Below are 24,555 nucleotides of genomic sequence, written 5' to 3'. Positions count from 1 at the left end.
AGGCTGAGCAAGGCCAGGGCAATTGCAAGCTCTTGTTCATGGGATATGGACAGACTGGGTGCAACAGACCCGGCCCACCACAACTCAGGCCTCCAAAACTGCTCTGCTCACCTCTTCCTAAACCCAGGCCTAATCTTACTGTAAACCACAGTACTCCTCATGGCTTCACAAGGTAAAATCAACAGCTTCGACAGGTATTTTTTCCCACTCTGACAATACAGTGACTACAGATTTTAGTACGCAAATCCTCATGTTTAATTCAAACATACATTTTCTATTTTTAATTAAGTTAAAAATATGTAGATACTATATGAAAATATGTAGCCTAAAATAACACCAAACAAGCTGTAGACAATACCTTCAAACAGGTAGCTTGCTATACTATCTGCCTCTCCAAGCAGTATTCAACATTTAATGCTTCTATGGTGCAAATGATGGTCTAAACTCTCAATTTCAATCAATAAAGGCCTAATACTGTTATATGTTTTGATTGTTCAGTTACATTCTGTAAAAAGTTTCCCATGAGGATTTGTTACTCTAATTGGGCTTCCTTTCACTGCAAAGTACTTAATCCACAACTAACTTCCACAAAAAGGAAGACTCTCAGGAAGTTGACTGTTGAAGGAAGTAGTCCTTTTTAAAACACGAAAGAAAAAACAAAACAAAACAAACAAAAAAACCCCAAACAAATAAAAAAGAGAGAGAAACTTGAGACAGCACTTGGCTTTTCATGTGTTAAAAACTCCTGCATCTTGTATGAATCTGCAAGTCCTGAGGAAATTGGTGTAGGAAGTAGCTAAGTCACTATCCATCATATCTGAGAAGCTGTCACAATCCAGTGAAGTTCCCACTGATTCAAAAAGGGGAAACATATACCCAGTTTAAGCAAATGGAAATAAGGAAGACTGGGGAACTACAGGTTGGTCAGTCTCACCTCTATGCCCAGCAAGATCATGAAAAAGATCCTCTGGGAAGGTATGCTACAGCACATGGAAAATAAGGAGGGAATTGATGACAGCCAACATGACTTCACCAGCAGCAAATTCTGCCTCACAAATTTGGTGGCCTTCTGTGACCGTGTTACAGCATTGCTGGGTGAGGGAAGAGCAACTGATGGCACCTACATAGACTTGAGCAAAGCATTTGACACTGTCCTGAACAGTGTCTCTGTCTCTAAACTGGAGAGACATGCATTTGATGAATGAACCATTCAGTGGATAAGGAATTGACAGGACATTTGCACTCAAAGAGTTGCAGTCAACAGCTCCATGTCCAACTGGAGCACCAGTGACAAGTGCCATTTGTGAGGGGTCAATATTGGGATCAGGCGTGTTTACCATCTTGCTGGGGATGTGGACAGTGGGATTGAGTGCACCCTCTGCAAATTTGTGGATGGCACCAAGCTGTGTGGTGCAGTCAACAAGCTGGAGGGAAGGGATGACATCCAGAGGGACCTTGTATTGCAAACTGGTTTAAACACAGAGGAGCGGAGAAAACTAAGTCTCTGCGTATAAAACAGAAACAACTTTAAAGGTTCAAAATATTCCCAAAAAACAAAATAAAAACCAAATGAGATTAAATGTTGATGTCACAAATTTTACATATTTTTTATTTAATGGTAAGAGAGGCAAAGAGAAAGAAAGGGAAAAGTAGAGAAAAGTTAGAAAAAGTCAAGGTTATTTAAAAAAGCCTAGGATAATTTACCACCACACTGTTGCTACCTTTGTTGCTGTTGAGATGGTGGGGGAAGGGCAGGGGAAGGGCTTTTCCCTCCACAATTTGCACCAGTTATGCCTTCCTTTCCATGGGCCTCAAGGCAGGCTACTCACAGTCCATCCCACACATAGTTTTCAGGTGTTCAAGAGTGATTATGACAAGCAGATGTAATGACAAAGCACTTCCTGAAGCTTTTCTCTTATTATCAGGCTCTTACACCTTGACAGGACCAAGGCAGGCCCACGTGAACCTCATGGAGTTCAACAAGGCACAGTGCAAGGTCCTGCAGCTGGGTCATGGGAATCCCAGTCACAAATCCAGGATGGGTGGATCAGGGATTGAGAAGAGCAAGCTCAACATGACTCAGCAATGTGTGCTTGCAGGCCAGAAAGGCAAATGTGTTCTGGGCTGCATCAAAAGCAGCATGGCCAGTGGGTCAAGAGAGGTGATCCTCCCCCTCTACTCTGCTTTTGTGTGATCCTACCTGAAGTGCAGCATCCAGCTCTGGAGATGCCAAAAAAAATAACAACACAGACCTGCTCAAGTGAGCCCAGAGAAGGGCCATGAAGATGCTCAGACGGCTAGAGCACCTCTTCTATCAACACAGGTCTGAGAGAGGTGGAATTGTTCAGTCTGGAGAACGCTCCAGGGAGACCCTTAAAGAGGGGCTATAAGAAAGTCAAAGAGGAGCTTTTGACAAGGGCATGTAGTAATAGGACAAGGAGGAATGGCCTTAAACTGAAGCAGGGTAGGTTTAGATTAGATATGAGGAAGAAATTCTTTACTGTGAGGCTGGTGAGGCACTGGAACAGGCCGTCCAGAGAAGTTATGGATGCCTCATCCCTGGAAGTGTTCAAAGCTAGGCCGGATGGGGCTTTGAGCAACAAGGTCTAGTGGAAGGTGTCCCTGCCCATGGCAAGAGGGTTGGAACTATATGATCTTTAAGGTCTCACCCAACCCAAACCATTTCATGACTCTATCATCTGTTTTCTTGCTAAAATTCTATTATTTCAGGCCTTTTTGGGAAGGAATTTTTGCTACCATAGGCAAAGACAGAGCTACAAGTTGCACTTAAAAACTCTTACTGCCCTTTAAACTGGAAAAGGACATGAATATACCTCAGTGATGTAATTTATATATATGCTGTCTTCTTTCAATAAAGATGTTTCATCCAGTCATTTCCACCTAATAAATTTGATGATTACAAACAAATAGAACCACATTGTTACTAGTTTTCAGATAGCAATTTAAGACATAGAACAGGTTTAATTTAAATTGTATGTGCCTTTAAAGAACAACATTGACAAAAGACAGCTTGGAGAAAATCATTTATATGCACACATTCAATGTAAAAAAAGGATATACCTATACATACACCTTTAATCTAGAACATCATACATACTTCACCAACGTAATCCCGACTTTGCTGCACTGTTTGGGTACTCAAGCAATCCTCCACCCAAAAAAAACCCCAAAAAACAAAAAACAAACTATATCTAGCCAGAAGCTTTCCATACTTTTTAACTTTAGATTTATTCTTCTCTCAACTAGTCCTTAGGAGAAAATGTACACTAAACATTTAAGATATACTTCCATTGCTTACTTATTTGGGGTTTCCAAAGGAAACACTGTCAGGATAATCTGCATAAGAGCACCAATGCCCAAGTAGACCATATTTTGCCAATATGTGATACAACTCATTGCACAAAGTCTACTACATATTAAATGGAGTAGCCTGAAAGACACCACAGAAGTGCAAGAGTAAGACCAGAACCTCTGCCTACCATGCCTAAGCTTCCTCTTCTACACCTGCCTGCGCCAGCACAGATCTCCTGAAACATCTTTTCACTCCACCGACCAGGAGTGAACAGCTCACTCGTGATCGTCTTCTCAGTGGTAGCATACTTTAGAATTTAAACCTTAGTGAAGGAGGAGGTCAAATATGTATTTCACACTTCCAGAAGCTTTTTTGTAACTCCTGAACTGTTTCTAAGACAACAAATTTGCTTTTTCACTACTGTTGTCAAGTAGCTGACACATACTAAAGAAATTCCTTAGAACAGCCTGCCGCATTTCCATGTTTCTTTTCAGAGTTCTTTAAACACTTTTAACCTAGTGACAAGTGCCACCATCAATAAAGCTGGAACAGTTACAACTGTATGAGCTGGTAGGTACAGCCCAGGAAGGAGATCTTGAAGTCACCATTTCCTGGAACCATCAGTCTGATATGCAGCAGCTCTACAGCAAAAAATGCTGGGAACCATCAAAAAAAGAATTAGACAAATTCAGACAGGAGATCCATAAATGACTACCCCCTGTATAAAGGGGTGCACCCTCTAATACCTCAACACAATGATTCTTGGTGCTAGGAGAAGAGGCCCTAGCCACATTTATGCTCTCCCTGAACACCATCTCCTGTTGCCACAGTCACAGACAGATTGCCAGAATACAGGGGCCAGTCTCTGAATCAGCTGGGAATCACTTACAGTCTTACAGAGTACCTGGAGAAAGACCCATATCCCAGAACAATTAGCTTCCTCGCTAACAGAAGTCAAAGGGAGGTCAGTCAGTAAAGATGACACTTCAGTAAGCTGACTCCTCGCCACACTGGAGACTTGGTTTATGTAAAACTATTAAAGTTATGCAAAGTATGAAAACACAGTACTGATATGGTCTTAAAGCATCAATCCACCAGCAGAAGCTCTGTATTTCCTTTTTATGATGTAACTCTCTACACAAAAGTACCACTCCTAAAATTTTCTAGAAGATTTATAAATGTAACTGACCTGATTATATACTCAGACCTTTAAACTACTTTTCCCTGCGTCATTGGAAAAAGAAATAATTCAACATCCAGAATTCACAGAATTACAGAGCCTTTACAACTGCAAAGGACCTCTGGAGACCATCTAGTCCAACCCCACTGCTCAAAGCAGGGTCACCCTCAGCAGGTTGCCAAGGATCATGGACAGCCAGGTTTTGAATATCTCCACAGCTGGAGAATCCACAACCTCTGTCCCAGGGCTTGATTGCCCTCACAGTGAAAACATTTTTTCTTATTTTTAAGTTATATTTCTTCTATTTCGATTTGTGCCCATTGCCTCTTGCCCATTCACTGAGCACCCTGAGAAGAGTCAGGCTCCAACTTCTTCACACTTTCTCTGCTGCTGGTGTACATGCAGAAACCTTTCTTGTTACTCACCTGATTTCACTCTAGGTGGGTTTAATCCTTCCTAACCCCATCCCTGCATGCTCCAAGAGTGTATCTATACCCCCCTCAGATATAGACCCCCTCAGGTCACTTGAGCCTGCTTCCACCTCTAGTACGCCCCCCCTTAACACTTGTGGTTTTTGAGGAACATCACATTCATGCCTCCTGCCACCTTTGCTTCTTTCTCTGCTTGATGGGTTGGGTTATTCTTGAGCTTGGAGTAGGAGATCTTTGAAAATCAAAGTTGACTGATAGAACCAGGTGTACACTCAAAACTGTAGGTAAAAAAAAAAATTAAAATTCTGTGAAATGCTTATAAGACAGCTAAAAAAAAAGAAGACCGCTATTAAGGAAGATAGCACTATTACTGACTACAACTGTAACATCAAATGTTAGAATTAGAGGACCAGGTTGGGTGCTGTAGTCTACTATTTTTCAAAAATGTCAATGAGAAACAAAGCAGAAACTTCTCAAGATTCCATTTCAGTATTCCCTGAAGTAGGAATACAGATGGGCCTCAGTTTGACTATGACAGCACAGAGTATGCCTATCAGAACAGCAGTTAATAATTTTTCTCCTGTATCTTCCACTTTAGGAAGTAAAAACCTGTGCAGCAACACCCTGTGCAGTGACGTAAAAGAATCGATAAAAAATGAAATTAAACATATATGTTAGTTCATCAACTGGCAAACTATTGAAAAGCCATCATGGTCTGTTCCAACTGGTATTTTAGGAGCTGGAGAACAGAGCACAGATTATTTTCCTTTAGCTCCTCCTAGCTTATGAAGTACATTTTCTCCACCACGAGAAAGCTGCCATTTAATTAGGGTATCTTCTGAAACTGGGAGTACAAGCAGTCCTCCTAGAACATCATGCAAAGGATATGGTCTGTATCCCTGGTCAAACTGTCTGCTGTTTCTCCTGCTTGCTCCTCTCTCCTCTGCTTTGCCAATGCTCCAGTGCCCATCTGTCAGACAGATCCCCAGAGAGAACTCTCACAAGGTGGAAGATCTGGTTTATCAGATACTACTGCTGAAAAGAGTCAACCCAGCCTCACCACAAGCCAGCCTGCTCACTAATGCTGCCTTCCTTATGCTACGGCTTCATACCTGTGTGATGCTGTGGAAAACTGGTTCAACTACCTAAGCCAGCAGAATTCTAACTCCCTCATTTTTTGCATTCTTTTAGGTTAGTGCTAAGAATCAATTCATTAAAGATAAAGCCTGTGGAATTTAGGGGCAACAGCACATTTTTTTGCTGCAGCAACTATTCTAACAGCCAAAGAACCCCCCGAAAATTGCAGTCATCTATTAACTTTCTTCCATACACAGAGCTTTGTACATACAATATAGCTCCCCAAAACCCCTAAGCTTCACTCTAATCTCAACCTTCATAGTAAAACTTCAGCTGTTGCCTCTATTGATTCAAGTGAATCGACTGTATATAAATTGTATATGCTGACTGCAATTTTTCTTTATTTAGATAAAGCAGGGAACAAATGCCTATTGATAATTAACTTTATAAAATGCTCCAGAATGGGCCAGGACCTCTTAAATTGGAAGTCTCCTACAAAATTGATAGGTATTATTACCAAAAATTACTTTAAGATCACCGTTTTTTCACCACATCAACAAACTGATGTTTACATAATCCCCATCTTCCCATAACAGGCAAACAGGCAAAGACTAACAAATGAACAGTCAAAGAGTCTACTGGGAAACAGTAAAGCATCACTATGAAGACTTTTCAGTTAATTTTACTGCCAAAGGTAAACAGCTGATAATTGCTGCTAGAGGACAAGAAGGTTCATCAAAAATTAGGGTAAAAGGCAACAAACCAGGAATACTAACAACTGGGTATAAACTAAAGAAGTAGTTCAGTCCTAAAAGCAAATTTTAAAAGTATATTGCACCAAAAAAAGTACGCAGATACAGATGAACATATACTAAAGAGGAAGACTGTGTAAATTTAACTATAAACAGGTAAACTCATGCATCAGATGGATATGGTTAATACAGATCAACATCTTATAATGGGAGAGATAAAAAAGCACAAAATTCAATCAAGTCAAAGAGTAACAACATCTGGAACACTGAGTTAGAGGTACAAGACAGCAGTTTACAAGGCAAGAGATTCAAGTATGTTTGAACTTTATTCTGACGGCATTAGGAGTGGGTACCAGTATTTTCAGTATATTCCTGTAAGACCCTTCTACTTTCCGACTGCCTGGCCAGCAGGGCTCTGGAGCACAGAAATCACTCTCTGCAGGCTAGAACAAGCCACATGATAGAGTCTTAGCAAGCAAAATGAGCAATTACAGGGGATTCTTGCTGTACACCTGCAGTGAGAATCAGCACGTTCAATAGCATTGTGCAGTTAAGCAGCTAATCCCTAAAAAGTCACTGCTCAGCATGTATGAAATGAGATTTCCAGAAATTTGTATTTGGACCATGTTTTAGCAGACCTTCACAAGTATTTTCACAGAGGATTGACAACTGGTGAATCAAAATTCTCCAGCTAAGTAGAGGCACTCCACAAACCACTTGCTGAAATTTTTTATCAATATAAACAAAAAGAACAGATTTTCCTCTTGACCTTGACTGAGAAGAAACAATTGTTTGTTCTACAGTTTCCCTCATTCCTCCCTTTAAAAAAAATTAACTAAAATAAAAAGCTAGAGATAGAATTTTCCATAGAAGTACCTTACAGTTCAATAAAGTTACAGCTAAGTGTTTGAAAGTTAAATAAAAGCCAATCAGCTTTAATTAAAGAAGCATTCTTCCCATATTATAGGAAACCTCTTTGTAACATGCAAGAAAACAGATAACAAATATTTAAAAACCAACTCCCTGCAAATTTGTCTTACAGATATTAAAGCATTGGTGGTGGGGGGGATTTTCTTAAGTCAGCCAGCCTCTGATATGCAGACCAAGGAATCTCTTTGTGTACCAATACCCTTGAATCCTTCTCAATAGGGCAGTTCTCAATCCTTTCTCCACCCATCCTGGTCTTGTGCTTGGGACTGCCATGACCCAGCTGCAGGACCTTACACATTGCCATGTCGAACCTCATGAGGCCATCCCTGTCCTGTCAAGGTCCCTCTGGATGTGATCCCTTTCCTCCAGCTTGTTGCCTGCACCACACAGCTTGGTGCCATCCACAGACTTGCAGAAGGTGCATTCAATCCCACTGTCTGTGTCTCCAACAAGACATTAAACAGGCCTGATCCAAATACCCCTGGGGAATGTCTCTCATTACTGATCTCTACTTGAACATCAATCCACTGACCATAATTCTTTGTGTGTGACCATACAGCCAGTTTCTTATCTACTGACTGGTCCACCTGTCAAATCCATGTGTCTCCAGTTTAAAGGCATGAATATTGTGCAAATTGTGCAGTTTAATGGATATTGTGCAAATGCTTCGCACAAGCACACATGAATGACATCAGTCGCTCTTTCCTCACTCACCAGTGCTGTAACACTATCATAGAAGGTGATCAAATTTGTCAGGCATGATTTGCCCTTAGTGAAGCCATGTTGGCTGTTACCAATCCCCTCCTTATTTCACACCAGCCTTAGTATAATTTCCAAGAGGACTGGCTTCATGACCCTGCCTGGCACAGAGCTGAGACTGACCAGCCTGCAGTTCCCTGGTCTTCTTGATTTCCTTTTCTAAAAGTGGGGATTATGTTTTCTGTTTTCCAGTCAGTGGGAATTTCACCAGACTGCCATAACTCCTTAAGTATGATGGACAGTGGCTTAGCCACTTCCTCCACCAGCTCCCTCAGGACCGCAAATGTATCTCATCAGGTTCCATGGATTTGTGCACATCAAGGTTCTTGATCTAATTTGTTTCTCAAAACTTTGTCTCTTTTCAAAATCAGGCCTAAAACCAACTGCAGATGAAGTTTCTACTGTACTTTTAATTCAAAAGATGAGCATGGTGGTCAGACCCCCAAACACTAGTTTTGCAGAGGCTGAACCATCGAATCATTTAGGTTGGAAAAGACCTCTGAGATCATTGAGTCCAACTGTGACCGAACACCATCTTGTCAACCAGACCATAGCACTGACTGCTAGGCTGTCTCCCTAAAGAGCACACATATTATTCACCCACTACCTTCTTCAAGAACTTTGTTATTCTTCACCATACTGTTTCAACATGGAGACTATTTTATTCATGACATGTGAGTACTGAAAAGGCCACATAGGCAATTCATCAGCCTTTTATTAACATATTAAAGATTTTAGAACTTCTGGAATATCATTGTACTGACTGCTTCTAAGACAACAGAACAATCAAATAAAATACAGAATTGCTTTTAGAAAGAGAGGATGAGAAGGATAAGGTGCTTTCTTGAGAATACATTTTTAAGACAACAGGGTTTTACTTTAAAACACAAAAATACTGCAGCTCAGTGGTTTGCCTGGTGACATTTTTGTTTTTTTAAGTCAGAACACACACTTAGCAAGCCTTCCTGAATGACTAAGAAAGGGGCAAAAAAAATTTCAGTATAAAATAGATTCATTTTAAGATTCTCTCCCTAAACATTTATCATGCGGTATAAAATATATGGTAATTTATGTTTTCATAAAAAAGAATACATATCTTCAAAAGGGAAGAAAAAGGTATAGTACAATCTGACTTCTATTTTCAATGAAAATCCTGCTGCATCTGAAGTAGAACAAAAAGAAATAACATAGACAGATGTTCAGTTTATACATATTAATGTAAAGTATCCTATTACACTAATGAACCTATTTTAAAATGCTTTTCTTTATACCTATGGAATTTCAAAACAAGCTCTAGCTTATCATAATAACTTCCAATTCTTTCATCTTCTACTAATGTATTTTAAGAATATTAAAGAAGATTCTTGGACACATATCAAGGTAAAAAAAATTAACTTGCATGCCTTCTTCTCTTTCCTGAAAGAGATACGAAATAAAATCCTTAACCTCTTGTGGTCAGACAGCCAGCACAGCTACACATAATGGAATAAACAACCCCAAACTCTTTGACTTTTCATGTTTTTATTGCCAATTGAAGCTAGAATTTAGTGCTTCTTTAGACTTAAGCAAATCCTGGTTCTTCTTATTTTCATTTTGTGTTCTAATAGCCATCATGGGGAAGAAAAAAAAAATCAGGATACCTTCCCCTCCCCATCAATGAAAGGAAAAAGGCAGCTTTCCAACTAATCCTGCACTGCTAATATTACTTCTATGACCCCATGACCAAGGATCATACACAATTATAAAATCATCAATGAATTATATAAAGTCCTTAATCAGCTGTCCACAAGAAACTGGTAACTTTCTAAAATACATGGACTGAAATATATATATGATATTAAATGTTACATTTTCAAAGAACAGGTATTTACCTTTGTTGCAAGATGTGACACTGAAGATGAAACTTCATAATGAAGAAACTGGTCTTTATTCTCAAAAAAAGGATAAAGATAAAAAAGGCCCATAGTCAGTTTTGGTTTGACAATTAGCACTGACACATTTTAGACTATTCACAAATGCTTTTATTCTATTTGGCACAACATAAAAGAAAATTGACAAAATACGATCACAACACAAAACTAAGTGAACACCACTACTAAAATACAAATCTGCACTTAGAGTGATGAAAAATATTGTACCAGATGTAAAAACCAAAATCAAACCCTTACAGAACTAAAAACCACATAACATGAAGGGAGAAACATCCTTGCATCACAAAAAATTTGGTACAATTAAAAATAAAAATTTGATTTAATGATAGTGTCCTAATTTTTTGGATCTGATCTGAGTTTCTAAATACTGTACTAGATGATTGCTTATGCATTGTCTGTGGGCTGGGGGGAGAGGAATGTCCCAAGATTTTTTCCTCCTTCACATTAGAAAGCTCTACCTTCCCTTAACTCAAGGACAGACTCTCACCCACATTCCTTTCCCCTCCACTCACAACTGTAGAAGAAAACTAGAGTGCTAAAGACACCTGTGAAGGTTATTCAGTAGAGAAGCATTTCTGTCCATCTCTGAATTAAACTGCTGTGCTAGTACTGTCAGGCCATCTTGTTACTATCAGTGCTTTCTTCAATTCATGGCAGATAAGATCATTGTTGGAAGCACTTTAGAGGCCAAAGATAAAAGGGGGATATAGAATTCAGGAAATACAAAATTTTCAATTTCTTCACTCTGTGTTTTATGAGAAAAATGGTACCTTTTTCTTTTTCCTCCACATATGAGTCCAAACACAAACAGTACCCGTACAAAACCAGAACAGCTACATATCACTGAAAATATTTAACTCCAGTTTCAGGAAAAAAACAGAATTAGAAGAGTGGAAAGTGTCTTTGAAGCAGCAGTTTTACAAAGTCCCAAATATTCACTCTGGTCCATAGTTTGATTAGGTCAGCCACTTACTCTTTCAAAAATCAAATTTATCAACTCTTTCCTCTTCAGCTAAAGTAAATGCTGTGTTGATATGCACTCCACATGCACATATCCCAAGACACCTAAAATACTCATTATCCCAGCTCCTACACATTGCCAAAGGCCTCCTTCACTGTGCTAACAGCATCAGAAAGAGGTGAGAAAGCCAGCACTAGAGTGTTACATATTTCTAGTCATGTGGGGACCCAGATGTATCAGCTTCATTTTGAGAGACCAGCTGCAAATCTCATGCATTTTTAGTTATATTTATTTATATATATTTATTTGCATACTAATTTTTCCATTTACTATACAGGCAATATTTTATATTATACAAGGGACAAGGATAAAGCATTTCTAGAATTGCGTATGGAGACCGTTGCTCTGCAGTTCAACAGTATTTGTATGTTGGAATAGAGTGACTTGTAGACAGTCAGCTTTACTTGCTGGAGTAGAACACAAAGTCAGGAACTCGTAATATCATTCAAAATGAGACTATTACTTCCTGTGAATTGCAGTAAGTTATTTAACTTCCGAATTCAGTTAGCTGTCTAACACAGGAGGATATTATTGTAGATGGGATACCAAAAATGAAAATGTTAAGATTTCAGTAGTTCTCTCAAATTGAATTCAAATCGCTTCCACCCTTTTTGTCTTTTTTATTTATCCTTTTAAGAGAAATATTGTCAATGTTTTCAATGGAAACACCTCACACATACTATTCAGAAGTCTTCCTGTTTGCCCTCAACACTCTCAGCTCTCAAACTTTTGGATGAGGTTGCAAAGTTCTAGACTTAACATGATGGTGTCTCTACTAGGACAGAGGCTAGGAGCTAGAGAATACCTCAGCTGATTTGTACAAATTTTTCCCAAGTACAAAAAAACCAAAACAAACAAACAAACAAACAAAAAAACTCCAAAAAACCAACAAGAACTAGGAAAGCTCCAAGGGAAAATATGGTAAAAGGAGAAATTCTCAGACATCAAGAGCTGGCAGAGCTATCAGTTTCAGCAACCAACAATATTGCCTCCAGAACAAATAAGACACTGTCAGTACCTTCCAAAGAAATAACACCTCTCATTTTAATTTTTCCAGCTCTCCAAGTATCTTAGGTAGGAAAATAAAAATACAGAAGTGCGTAGAGACATCATGTTCTAGCAGAGAGAAAAGATGGAAGCTTGAAGGCATACAGCCTCTAGCAAGACTGAGCACAAGGAAGCAAGAGCACAAGGCATTTTCATAGTGGAAGTTTTTAGGGGAAAACCAGGAGATGCAACAAGCTAGGGAGGGACATAGGGCTAGGGAGTCAGCATAATAAAATGTGAATACCATTGTCAACAAAAGATGTAATTAACAATAAATAGCAGATAAAAAGGGATATTTATTTGCTTCTTTTAAAAAGAGACAACTAGGACTGAGTTGCTGTATTAATATAGTGTTTCTACTCATTGTTATACAAAGTGATCTCTCCTAAGGAATAAGACACAGTTTGCAGCAACAATACTCATGCAACTGAGGCTGATAGCAAGTAGACAACACAAAGTTTAAAGAGATGAAATACAAAAATTGAAATACATTAAAACCTCCAAAAAGCACGTGGTGAGAATTCGATTTCTAAAATACATTTTTTGGGGTGAAAGACCTATTGAGTATTCATAGTATCCTTATAAGATACACTGCTGAAGAAAAAGGAGACTTGGACAACGGCAGTGTGCTTGTGATGTCCATCCATATATCCCATGCATTGTTCAAAAACAGCCTGTAGGTTTGAATTCAGCAGTCTTCAACAGACTAGATTTCAAAACATTTAGTGGAAAATCCATCCTTAGGGAAAGCAGAGAGAAGCAGACTAACACTGCACAGCAAGAACAGAGTGTGAGAGGAGCAGGTGTAGGGGTTCAGAGCCAGCCATGGCCCACAGGGCAGGGAGGGACCTGGGCACCCTGCAGAGAAGGGATGGGCTGTGTGTTAAAAAAAAAAAAAAAAAGAATTACAGAGGGAAAGAGCAGAAAATGGGAGGGGAAGTATGCCGCCACTGCGAAGAACCCAGGAGAAAAGATGAGAGATCCCATAGAACCCATGTTCTCTTTTTACCCACAGAATAACTTGTATTTTTTTAAGTGATACACATTAGTACACCCTTCTCCTGGCACATATTCTCTACTTTTGTTACCATGCTGATATGAGGGAGACTATGGTATGGTTTATCAATTTTCTTTAGAGGAAAATCTACTGTGCAGCTACATGTAAAAAAAGCTCATCTTCACTATTTATCATGCTGCATAACACATACTGATGCAGAACACCAATAAATTATTTCAGTATGTTTTAGTCTAGGGGGTTTACAGTTACGACAATTCATTATTTTACTTCAATTTAAAAGAAAAACGTGGACTGTGTTACAGTATTTAGATACTTATAGGTGGCTCAATGCTAACGCTACTGGGAAATGCTGATCAGCAACTTGAATAGCCCTCCAGTTCTGGCAGGGGAAGGTTGGTATGCACAGCATGTTTTCATAAGGAAACAAGTGCCCTTTTGTTGGACATACTGCAAACCATAAGGTACTCAAGGGACTAATTCAACTAGCACACAAACCTTTTTGTACAGAGATCAAAATTGTAATCTACTTCCCTCAGCTTCCTTTGTGGTAAAGTAATTAATTAGTCTCTTTAGATCATTCACTTTCATAATTCAGGCCAAGATGAAGAATGCTGAACATCAAAGAGTTAAGGCAAATAATAGCATCATTTCATCCTGCATGCCCTTCTTGTGCTCTGGTAAGTAAAATGGTACATTATTGATTTTCTCTACACAGTTGTAGGGGCTTCCTATCATGTACACACACACACACTCACATTAGCTGTGCAAACATAAGAGTAAACAAGCTGTTATTAAAAGAGAAGGTCCTTTTGGAGCAAATTCTCACCCTTCTACTGACTTACTGCATCCCCTCCGCCTACCATCACATCTCATCAAGCACTGAATGTAACCAAAATCTAGGTTGTCATGCCTCTAAGTGTGAGCTAGATTATGTACCACAAATGTATCATTTCAGTGGAAAAAAAAAATCCCCAAACAAACAGCACTCGAAAAGATAAACTCCGGGGAAGAATTTAACATCATTTCCAGTACTCCACAAATCCCACTAAATAATTTAGTGATAGGAGAGGGGAAGGTTAAAAATAAATTTTAAAAAATCACTCAGGAAATCACAAACCTGAAAGTCAACCTCTGGAGTTGGAAAGATTCCCAAAACACTGATTACAAACCAAACAGTAGAACAACTATGTATACACAGCCTGACCAGAAACAACAGATTGGGAAGAGGAGATCACACTGCCAGATCACCATCATAAAATACAGCTAACAAAAGAAAATATTTCCTTGGGTTTGAGAAGGATCTTAATATAGAGTAAAATTAAGTAAGACTAAAGCTGATTATTAATGTAAAAGTCACTCTGCTTATTTAAGTTTAGAATTGAATCAAAAACAATGCAAAGTACACTCAAACATGAGTAGGAGGAAAGTTATCAGTAAAGGATCAGTGGCACTTGGCCTCATTTTCTTTGCCGCACCTGCAATATACACCAGTAAAAATTCGATGCATGGATATATGATTTCTGAGTCAGGAAATTGATGCAACAGGAATTAAATGTAAATGGGCACTGAAACAACTCTACTACTTTCAACATACTCCTTTAACACAGCTGAAATACAAAGCTGAACTGTACCTGGACACCCACACAAAACTGAACACACCTTTAAGGAAAACAAGGCTTTCAATTTTAACAAATAAAGGCTGCATTACTCAGTCATACTTCGCCTTCTTGGTCATGAGGCTCTGTGTTCAGAAGAAAAACTCCAATTCTGAACTGTGCATTGCCTCTGCTCCTTTCTGGCAGAGATAGCCTAGACTGAGATCAAGATAATTTGATCAGCCTTGTCCGTATTTTATCTACTGCTAGATTTCAATCTTCTGTTTGTATGTCCCTAAAGCAAGTGAATCAAACCACCCATCTGGGCAGGTAGTGTAAATCGAAAATTTCCTGTTAATGTCACCAATGAAAAGCATTAACCTAGTGTCCTAGGTTGCAATATTGATGTAGTTAAGTATTCTATTACCACCAGCTGTGGGCCATTAGCTGCTATCACCCACTCCGGATGACAGGCAATGGGCCATCCACAACACCAAACCCACCCCCCAACACAACCACAACCCACCACCAACACCACCCAAACCCCAAAAACCACCCACAAAACCCCAACCACACCCCACCCCAAACAACACACACCACAGACTAGACCTTCACAGGATCACCGCTTCAACTGGACTACTTCAGTTGGACTGCTACTACCACCCTAACAGGGTGTTAGGTTGTATCTGACTTTGTCAGTGCTTTTCCTTGTATTATTTCACTTATTTTTTTTAATTTCAATCTTGACTTGTGATCTCCCACTGGTTTGTTATCAAACCAATACACCTAGGCATTTCTAAAGTCTTGCTCAAGAGTAGTTTGGTATTTTAAATTCATTTTTCTCTTCATAAACAATACTTTCCCACTCCAGATTGCTCACTACACTTAGAAAAAACATCTGTATTATGACAATAAACTAACTAAATAGTGACAGTGACTCCTATCCTGCAAGTTTCCTCAGCCAGTCTTCAGCAAAGGTGAAAATATGTTTGTTGATAAAGAAAAGGAAAATGTAAAATCTAAGTGTGATGAAGTATTATACTTCAATTTTGGCATATATTTCACAGACAACACTAATTTGGAAACATGCTTTTAAAATATAATTCATCAGAACATTTCTACAAATACTTATTTCACTCCACTAACTTTGAAAAGTCTGGGTGACTACTTCAGATACAGGAGACAACCCATCCAACATATTTAAAAATGCTTCCATCTTCTAGGCTCCAGTCTCTCACAACTGGCGACTATTCACCAGACCAACTGAGAGGTGAAAACATAGGAAAACTGGTTTTCATCTTTCAAATAATTTGAATTTATTCAGTATTATTGACAAAGACGATGCTTTTTTCTTCAGCATCCGCAGCTGTTAAGAACTTGCTAAGCATATTCAATCTCTGTTTCATTCAACCCCGTCAGTTATTGTTTCACATTCCATTGCACTTTAAAACAGAATATCTGAATTATTTCCATATTTTTACTGTCAATTGATATAAATGGCCAAGTGTACCAGAGAAGATTAATTTCAGAATGTAAGTATTTACACAAGAATACTTCTGTAGTTCTGCATTTTACTGGCATTACAAAGAGAAACATTGGAACACCAGATTCCTGTGCTCTCTGTTTTTACATCAATACACAAGGTTACTCTATTAAGTGTCCACATTACTGTGCATCTCTGTTGTAAGAGGTTATAATACATCTTACTCAGGCTTTGCTTCTCTGAAATATTTTTGGAATAATATTAAAGATTGATCCCCTTAAAATATTTAAAAATCTCGTATGTCATTAAGAATTTAGTTTTACCTAATTTACAATATTTCAAATATGCTTCATGAAATAGAAACAGCTCTATTAAGATCAAAAAACCACCAGCGTCATAGCTGAAACAAAGAAGGTCAGATAATCAATTTTAATTCAATTTCTGCAACAATTCAACTATTCCAGTGAAGTTTTCACTTTTGATGAAATTTCCAGCTAAAAATGTGTCAATTATTTTTAGCAACTTAGCCATAGTAGAAGTTCATATTTGCTGTTTCCTTATCCAGAAAATAAACCAATAGATGCTAACTCAAAAGAGAGTAGCTGACATACAATTCTTATTCAATCATGGAGTATGCCGTTAAATTACATGTCTCCAATAGAGGTCTTGGATGAGTAATGGCCATATTTTCCTAGTACAGTTTCTGCAAAACAGGCTGAATGCATCATTTTTTTGTTACGGTGTTCAGCAGCACACATACGGTTTCCTTTGGCATGCGGCTTCTATCACACATGCACACAGACGTTTTCCTGCAGCTCCTCAGAGAGAACCAGCAGCAAAACTTGTTGGAAATGTACCTCTGATGATGACAGAACTGAAAGATTGTCTACCTGGTAAAGAGTTCAGCAACTTCTAGTAACTCTACTTGTTATGTATGTCCTCAGGCAATGTGGCAAGTAGTTTCTATAAAAGTGAGGGAAACATTATAAACCTACTTTAACAGTAAAGAATTAAAATGATTCATTCTTTCTCAAAACCCATTATATTTTAGTTTGTAAACTGATGGTAGGAAGTCCAGCACTGGTAGGAGAGCATGGCTCCAGAAACCCTACAAAACCCTGAGAAGATGCAACAAATAACTTAAGGAAAGCAGATCTCAAGCAATGCTGAAGGGGAGAGGATGATGGTGGGTTTGGATCTGTGGGAGCAGATAATTCTGTGTTGGGCTGCAGGGGAGGAGGGCAGACAGCTGCTGCTGGCAAACCCAGGCAATCAGAACCAGTAAAGCAGAACTGGCTTGAGGAAAGACACAAGTGATAAAAATGACAAATGGGATAGAGGAAGGGGATGTACTAAGAAAAACCTTGAAAGCAAGGACAGAGATTTAAATGCAAATTTCCTGAAACAAAGGGAGGCCAGATGAAGAAATGGAATCTGAAGGAAAAGGAGGACTTAAACTTTATGCCATAAGCAACAACATTAATATCAGCAATGGAATTTGCAGGAACTAGGGGATGGGAAACCACACCATAGGTATTAGAAGCTGCAGAGGAAGTAATCACCATCAGTATGGGAAGTGACGGTCTGAACAAGAATTTCAGCTGTCTAGACAGCAAGAAAAATAATAATAATTACCAAAAAAAAAAAGACAGAGAAAAAAGAAAGGAGAGGGGAAAAAAAGAAAAAAGCAGACCTGACCTGGACTTCATAGAGGAAACAACAGTAAAGTCTAGGACACAAATTCTCTTTTGCACAATAGATAAAAACCACCAACAAGCTACAGGTTACAGGCTTGACTGAAAGAAAAAAATATATATACTGATGGTGTCTGTAGTAGGAGGTCAATCAAACCATATGTGCTTTGTGGACTTTTAAGAGTCAGAATAAGCCAAGAGAGAGGGGATAAGAAGTGAGAAACAGATCTGATCCCAGCCAACCATGTAAAAAATGAGAGTATAAATTAAAAAGTGAAGCACGTCAAAAATGAAAAGGATTTAAAACTCAGAAAGTGTAAAGCCCCAAAAGACACTGCCAGCTCTGCAGAGCTCCAGAAACACTGTGAGGAAGAAACGGGATCCACTCAAGAAGCTGCTGAAAGATGGTATGTGACAAGGAGGAGGAAAAGCAAGAAAGGCAGGCCAAGGAAGGCTCAGGAAAGTCTTCGCTGACAGTACCACAATCTAATGTTCAAGAATGATGACAGAATACAGGTGATGGATTTTAGCCAGGAAAATGCCACTGAAATGTCACAAGAACAACTCCAATGAAAAGGAAAAAACCAGGCTAGCAGAGAAGGTATGATGGAATTATTAGAGTACTGCTGGCAAAGCCTGAGACACACAGAAGTGGCTACAAAGTGAAGGAAAGGCATTAGCTGGATTACATTCACTGCTTTATTTTTTTTTAATTAAAAAATAACCCTATTCAACATGTTAGTCAAACATAAGAAATGCTGCTCAGCTCCCACCCATTTCTGCAGGGCTTGTCTGAGTTCAATTCATTCCAAGAAGAAAGCCAGTATTATAATTGAACCAGACACTTAAACATCTTCATTAAAAGAGATAAATAAAATTTTGTATAGCCAACCTTCAAACATCCTGAGCAAGTCTAAACAAAATTCAGTATAAAACATGTTTTTGCACATATTCTCTTTGAACATAACAAAAAATACAAGTGGGGAGAACAGATCAAGGCTAGGGTTCTGAAATATTTTTACATGAAAGACTGAGTTTCATTAGATAATATAGGTCAGCCTGACTCCTATCCCCTCCCCTAATATATAGATGTATTTTAATGTGGAGTGCCATTTTATGTCAGAGTTACATGAGATATTGACACAGCATTGACATCTCTGAGAACTGATTAGATGGTAGGATTGCATCAAGGAGAACTTAGCACAACCACCAAAACAATGCCTTCCAGAAATCGAAACCCGGCAGTTTTCCCTTTCCAAAAATACAACTACAGTTTGAAACATAATGACTATATTCCAAACTGAACACAAGTTTGGCATGCACCACTGTACATTTCTAGCATATTTTAGAGGGACACACAAAAAGCATATTCATTTCATCTTATACACGTGTACTATTTATGTATGTTGTTACCTTCATTCGTTAATTATAACTTATGTGAATAAAGCACCTTCATTGTATAAATTAAAAATATTTATGCTTCAAAGCATAAATTAAAATTAACTTCTAAGATACAGTCTAAAACTGTTTGGTCAAAAAAAGCCCCACAATAATCCACACATTTATTTACACAAGTACTGTTTCAAAATTTACTTGTCTTTCTTATCTCAGGAAACACGTTACTATTTTAAATAAGTGTTAACAATTCAAAGTACTTGAATGTATGCAGAAACTTTTGCTAAAAAGTGGCCAGAGGCTGACAGTTCCCTCCCTTGTTCTAAAATTTGTTTTTGTTCTCCCCTGGAACAAAATCAAACTATTCTGTATAACACAAAACCAGAACTGTCAAAACTTCTCCTTTTAGATCAAACTAAGCTTTGCTATTTAAGAACTATGGACTTCTACAAATTCAAATGTCTGCTTGAGTAAGCCCAGATCAGGCTTCCATATCTAAATAGGATGATTAAAATTGCACTAGAGAAACAAAGGGGTTTCTTGTGTTGGGCTTTTTTCTTTTTTTTTTAACTTATAGTAGACTAATTCTTTGTTGCTGTCTGCTACTGCAATGTCCTAATTATTAGGTTGCACAGTGAGAACTCCTTCACTCTTTCTCAGCTTTGAAGAAACAATATACAGCACCAACATTTCATTATACTGGAATACTTTCAACGTGGTTTGCTTTAATGACATAGATGTGACTACCAATTTCTTGCCTTTGAAGTAGAAAGTTTCAGCCATATTTATAGCATGAATGCTAGAAGCTAAAGTATTTGCTTTCCACTTGCTTATTAAAAATGAAAAAAAAAAAAAAAGATGGTTTTTGGGAAAACAACATATCAAAGTCAAAACATGATGTCTCTGGTTCATCTTCTCTTTTACCAAATGATGTATCAGAAAAGGAAATGAAACCTAACAGTCAACTTCTGCATGAGATCTACAGCTGGGCTTCTTAATTTACTAAAAAGCACTCAAACTAATTATCTGGATTTTGGCTCTAACGATAAAAAATTAGGGAAGTCCTGGATTCTCCTCTTCTTGATGAGGTAATCCTTCATTCACAGCAGGCTGTACCATAACAACTTATACACAGACTGAAGGTCTTCCTCAGCCAATCTCATGCACAGCTAAGAATCACAAGTACCACAATCACAGCATCACAAGAACTGCTCCTGTGACTCTTGCAAGCTCTCATGGTGCTAGTGTCCTCCAAAGCCAGGGGCTTGGCTGCTGCAGGTCAGGACGCAGCAGCAGAGAGTGCAGATCATTACCAAATCCCGCTACGCACTAGTGGATTCCACTCCCTTACAATCACATTATTGGGGGAAAAAAAACCCAGGATCTAATGAAACATCAAAGATTTCAAATACTAAAAGCAAGGAACATGAACCAGATCAGCTACAATAAGCCGAACAAACGCATTTGGTTACCTCATGCTTTTCATTGACACCTGTCCCAGCCATGTTTTAGATACACTGTACCTAGGGCTGACCTAAAAGCTGCTCTGATCGTGAGAATTACGTCAGTCAAGTGGTCAGAGCTTTCCATATAGTCTATCCTTCCCCCATTTGTACATAAACTCTCAAACAACTATCACTAAATATTTTGGGCAGGATGTCACATTTCTTTCAAAAGATTTTGATTTTAACAGGTAAAATAACTAACAGCATATGATCATCACTCCAGCCCTTGTGCCAAGCTACACTACAGTTGTGCTAACATTACTGAATCCTTTATCTTTAAGAATATTTCATTTAGTGACTTAGAATAATTTATTTTTCTCCTGCCAACCCCAACACCAAAATCAGCATCCCAGATCCTCTGGGAGTCAGAAAGGAATTTTCTTAAAATTCATGAAAATGCAAACCATTTGCACCAGAAATCATTGTCATCACCACTATAATTTGAGACTTCAACTAATGGAAGAGAGGCCCAGGACAGTAAAAGACAATTGGACTGGACAAAATAAAACAAACAAACTCCAGCCTCTGTTGCTAAAGTGGAGGGCTGGGAGAATTGTCTGGACAGAAGTCTGAAGAATCCTCTCCTGACTGGGAGGCTACAGTCAGGAGCCTCAAAGGGGGCTTGGATAGTTCGTTAATGGTAGAGAGGAGAAGCAGTGAAGAGTCAATGGGATTTACTGAAAGTTTTCAGTGACCTTTGGAGTTCGAGGAGAGTTTCAGGAGGTAAGCAAGTCTATGAGGGCAATGACAACACAAGCCAATAGCTTAGCAAAAACCGTGGAATTTTCCAAGCACCTGAGGATAGGAACTGTAAGAGGCAGAGGTTAGAGGCATGAGAGGTTGGGGGAGATACATCAGGTCACCTGAAACCCCATAATCCCCCTTCCTCCTCTGAAAGGGGTCTCCAAAATAAGTGTCCATTTTTCTTCCACAGGAGGAGATCCTATTCATACCTGTGACTCTCCACAGCTGCTGTCAAAAGAAGTAGCAAGGGCTATGGCACCACTGTTTACTGTGCAAGGGGAAGGGCAAGGCAAGGCTAAACTGGTGGTTTTGGCTACTGGAAGATGAGAGGGTAACTGCTGTGACTGGGAGAGGCTGCTCTTCAGCAGTTGCCACATGTGCTGACAACTCGCAACACTTGTCAACCAGAAACTCAAGCTGAGGAGTTTATCCAGACACACTCCAGCTCATTCAACAAGATATGCAAGGCAAACATGGGGTAGAAAGATGGGTAGGCTTTAGTACCTTCGTTTGAAAAGAAACCTCACTGTTTTGCAACCCTGGGCAACTGCTTACTTCAAAACCTCTCATTCAGTATCTGAAGTAACTCTGTGGCAACAGAAGATCAGCAAGGAAGCTGTACTGGGCAGTGTAACAGGCTTCTGAGCTGGATGGATGCCTAATTGCTACCAAGTTTTTGAAAGCAAGTCAACAAACATTTTTTTCAGTTGTTTTCCCTGATACTCAACTGATTCCCTTCCTTTCAGGTTATATTCGTTGAGAAGGTCACTGTTGATATTTAATTTGTCACTTAACATCAAAAGCTTTCAAACAAGATTGCGGCTATTTAAAGATAGCAAACTACCATTATTGAAACCATAGGAAAAAAGCAATCCTGCCAAAACATCAGTGCTCTACACAAATGCGCAAATAAAGTTGTGCTCTTAAACATCCCTGTTTAATGTACTGTGCTTAACAGATGGGTTGCAGTGCCCCTGCCTAGGGCTACGAGAGAAAGTAGCCTGCGGTATGAAGCCACTGGAATGAAGGGCAGCAAGTCTCAGCAACGCCGGAGGCCGGCTGCTGGAAGGAACCTGGGGTGGACAGGCCACTCGGCACCCCAAAAAATCGGGTGACAGTCGCACGATCCGCTCCGACACTCCCAGCTCCGACCAGGGCCAGCCTGCCGGCACATCAGGGTGGGAAAAGTGATTACTCATGCCGCCGGAGAGGAGGGCAGCGGGAGCGGGGCCGAGCCTCACGACCCCTCCGAGCCGGGCTCCGCGCTCCTACCTGGGGGGCCGCGAAGGCGGCGGCGGGCGGCGGCCCGCGGGGACGCGTCTCCTCCTCCTCGGGCGAGTCGTCCAGCAGAACTTTGCTGCTCTTGTTGAGCTTCCACATGGCGGGCGCGGGGGCGGCCCCGCTGCGTCCCAGCAGCGAGCGGGCCGAGGCGGGAGCGGGCTCTGCTCCGCAGCCCCGGCCGGGGCGGCTGCGCTCGGCAGGGCTGTCACCCCGCCGGGGGCTCCCGGCCGGCACGGAGGGAGGGAGGAGCTGCCTGGCGGCGCCGGGAGCCCGCCCCCCGCCACCGCCTCGCCCACCGGCCTGCGGATGGAGCCGGGGTGCGGACGGACGGCCCGCGGCGGCGGCGGGCCGGGCCGGGCCGGGCCGGGCAGGGCAGGGCAGGGCAGGGCCGGGCCGGGGAGCCACCGCCCCCCGCCGCTCCTCACCTGCCGCCTCTCCCCGCAGGAGCTCCCGCCGCCCGCGGCCGCCGCGCCGCCGCTGCCATGTTTGCGGGGCGGGGGCACGGGCAGGGGGGGCTGCCCGTCATCACCGTGGCAACGGCGCCGGGCCGCCGGCAGCACCCCGCGCTCGTCCCGCAGCCTCCCGCAGGCACGGCAGGGGTGCCGGGGGGAAGAACCCGCCGAGCGCTGTGCAGGATGCGGATGGCGCTGCCCGGCCGGCGGTGGCAGCAGGATGTCTGTGAGGGCGACGCGGGGCGCTCCCAGGTGAAGCCGGAGCTGTGTGGGTGCTGGCAGTAGCGGCACCCGCAGAGCGCCATGGACGGCCCGACAGCTGTGCACATGGTCCTGGCGTACCCTGCCCATGCACCCACCGTGTCCCTGCCAGTGCACCCATCCGTGTGCACGACAGTGTGCCTGCTGCTTTGTACCCTGCTCATGGACCAGCCCTGTACCCTGGGTCACCGGGGTGCCCCTCAGGCAGGGCAGGCTGTACAGGCAGCTCCCCAGCCTGGACAGACCACAGGCCTGCTTCCCTTGCCCTGCGGAGCCTTGCAGCCAGGGCAGAACAGCCTGGTGCATCCAGCTGGAGTCTGGTGAGTGCCAGCAGCTCCGTTTGTTGGCTGAATGATCCTGATTTAATGCCCCATGTACCAGCTGGTATTTTCATCAATTCTTAGTTTTCAGACAGATGTGCTAGGATACTTTTCCATTAAAATCCCCACCTGAGCACTTCTTTATCCATTATTTTGATCTGTGTGTTAGGGTCAGATGTCCAAAGAACTGGGAAACTATTCTAAAACACCATTTTTGGTGGTTCCCTTGCTTAAATGCTGCTATGATTTCACTAGCGAAAGGTCATCACACTCAATGATCCCTCATGACAGACTTGCAAGTCTCGCTTTGACTGCTTGATCCCTTTGGGGCTGAGCGGCAGCAATCAGGTAGCAGCAATGCTTTGC

The 24,555-nt window shown here is 40.8% G+C and overlaps 1 protein-coding gene across 2 annotated transcripts in view; it reads right to left on the bottom strand.

The window, feature by feature from the left end:
- The window catches only part of TDRP (testis development related protein), a 30,596-nt gene extending 6,975 nt beyond the window's left edge, over positions 1–23,621 (bottom strand). Inside the window, exons 1-2 of one of the 2 annotated variants that reach the window (XM_085056723.1) lie at positions 23,148–23,621; positions 10,314–10,373 (exon numbers count right to left, since the gene is read on the bottom strand). In XM_085056723.1, coding sequence (XP_084912849.1) covers positions 10,314–10,373; positions 23,148–23,255 — 168 coding nt within the window. In that variant the 5' untranslated portion in view covers positions 23,256–23,621. The remainder of the gene's footprint in view (positions 1–10,313; positions 10,374–23,147) is intronic. The other variant, XM_085056724.1, reaches the window with a different exon arrangement.
- Positions 23,622–24,555: the final 934 nt, after the last annotated feature.

This window comes from Lichenostomus cassidix, chromosome 3 (assembly GCF_008360975.1).
Source record: "Lichenostomus cassidix isolate B80296 chromosome 3, HeHo_3.0, whole genome shotgun sequence".
In the NCBI taxonomy this organism is placed as follows: Eukaryota; Metazoa; Chordata; class Aves; order Passeriformes; family Meliphagidae; genus Lichenostomus; species Lichenostomus cassidix.
Note: the sequence above shows the minus strand (reverse complement) of the source record. Positions and strands in the feature narration are given on the sequence as shown.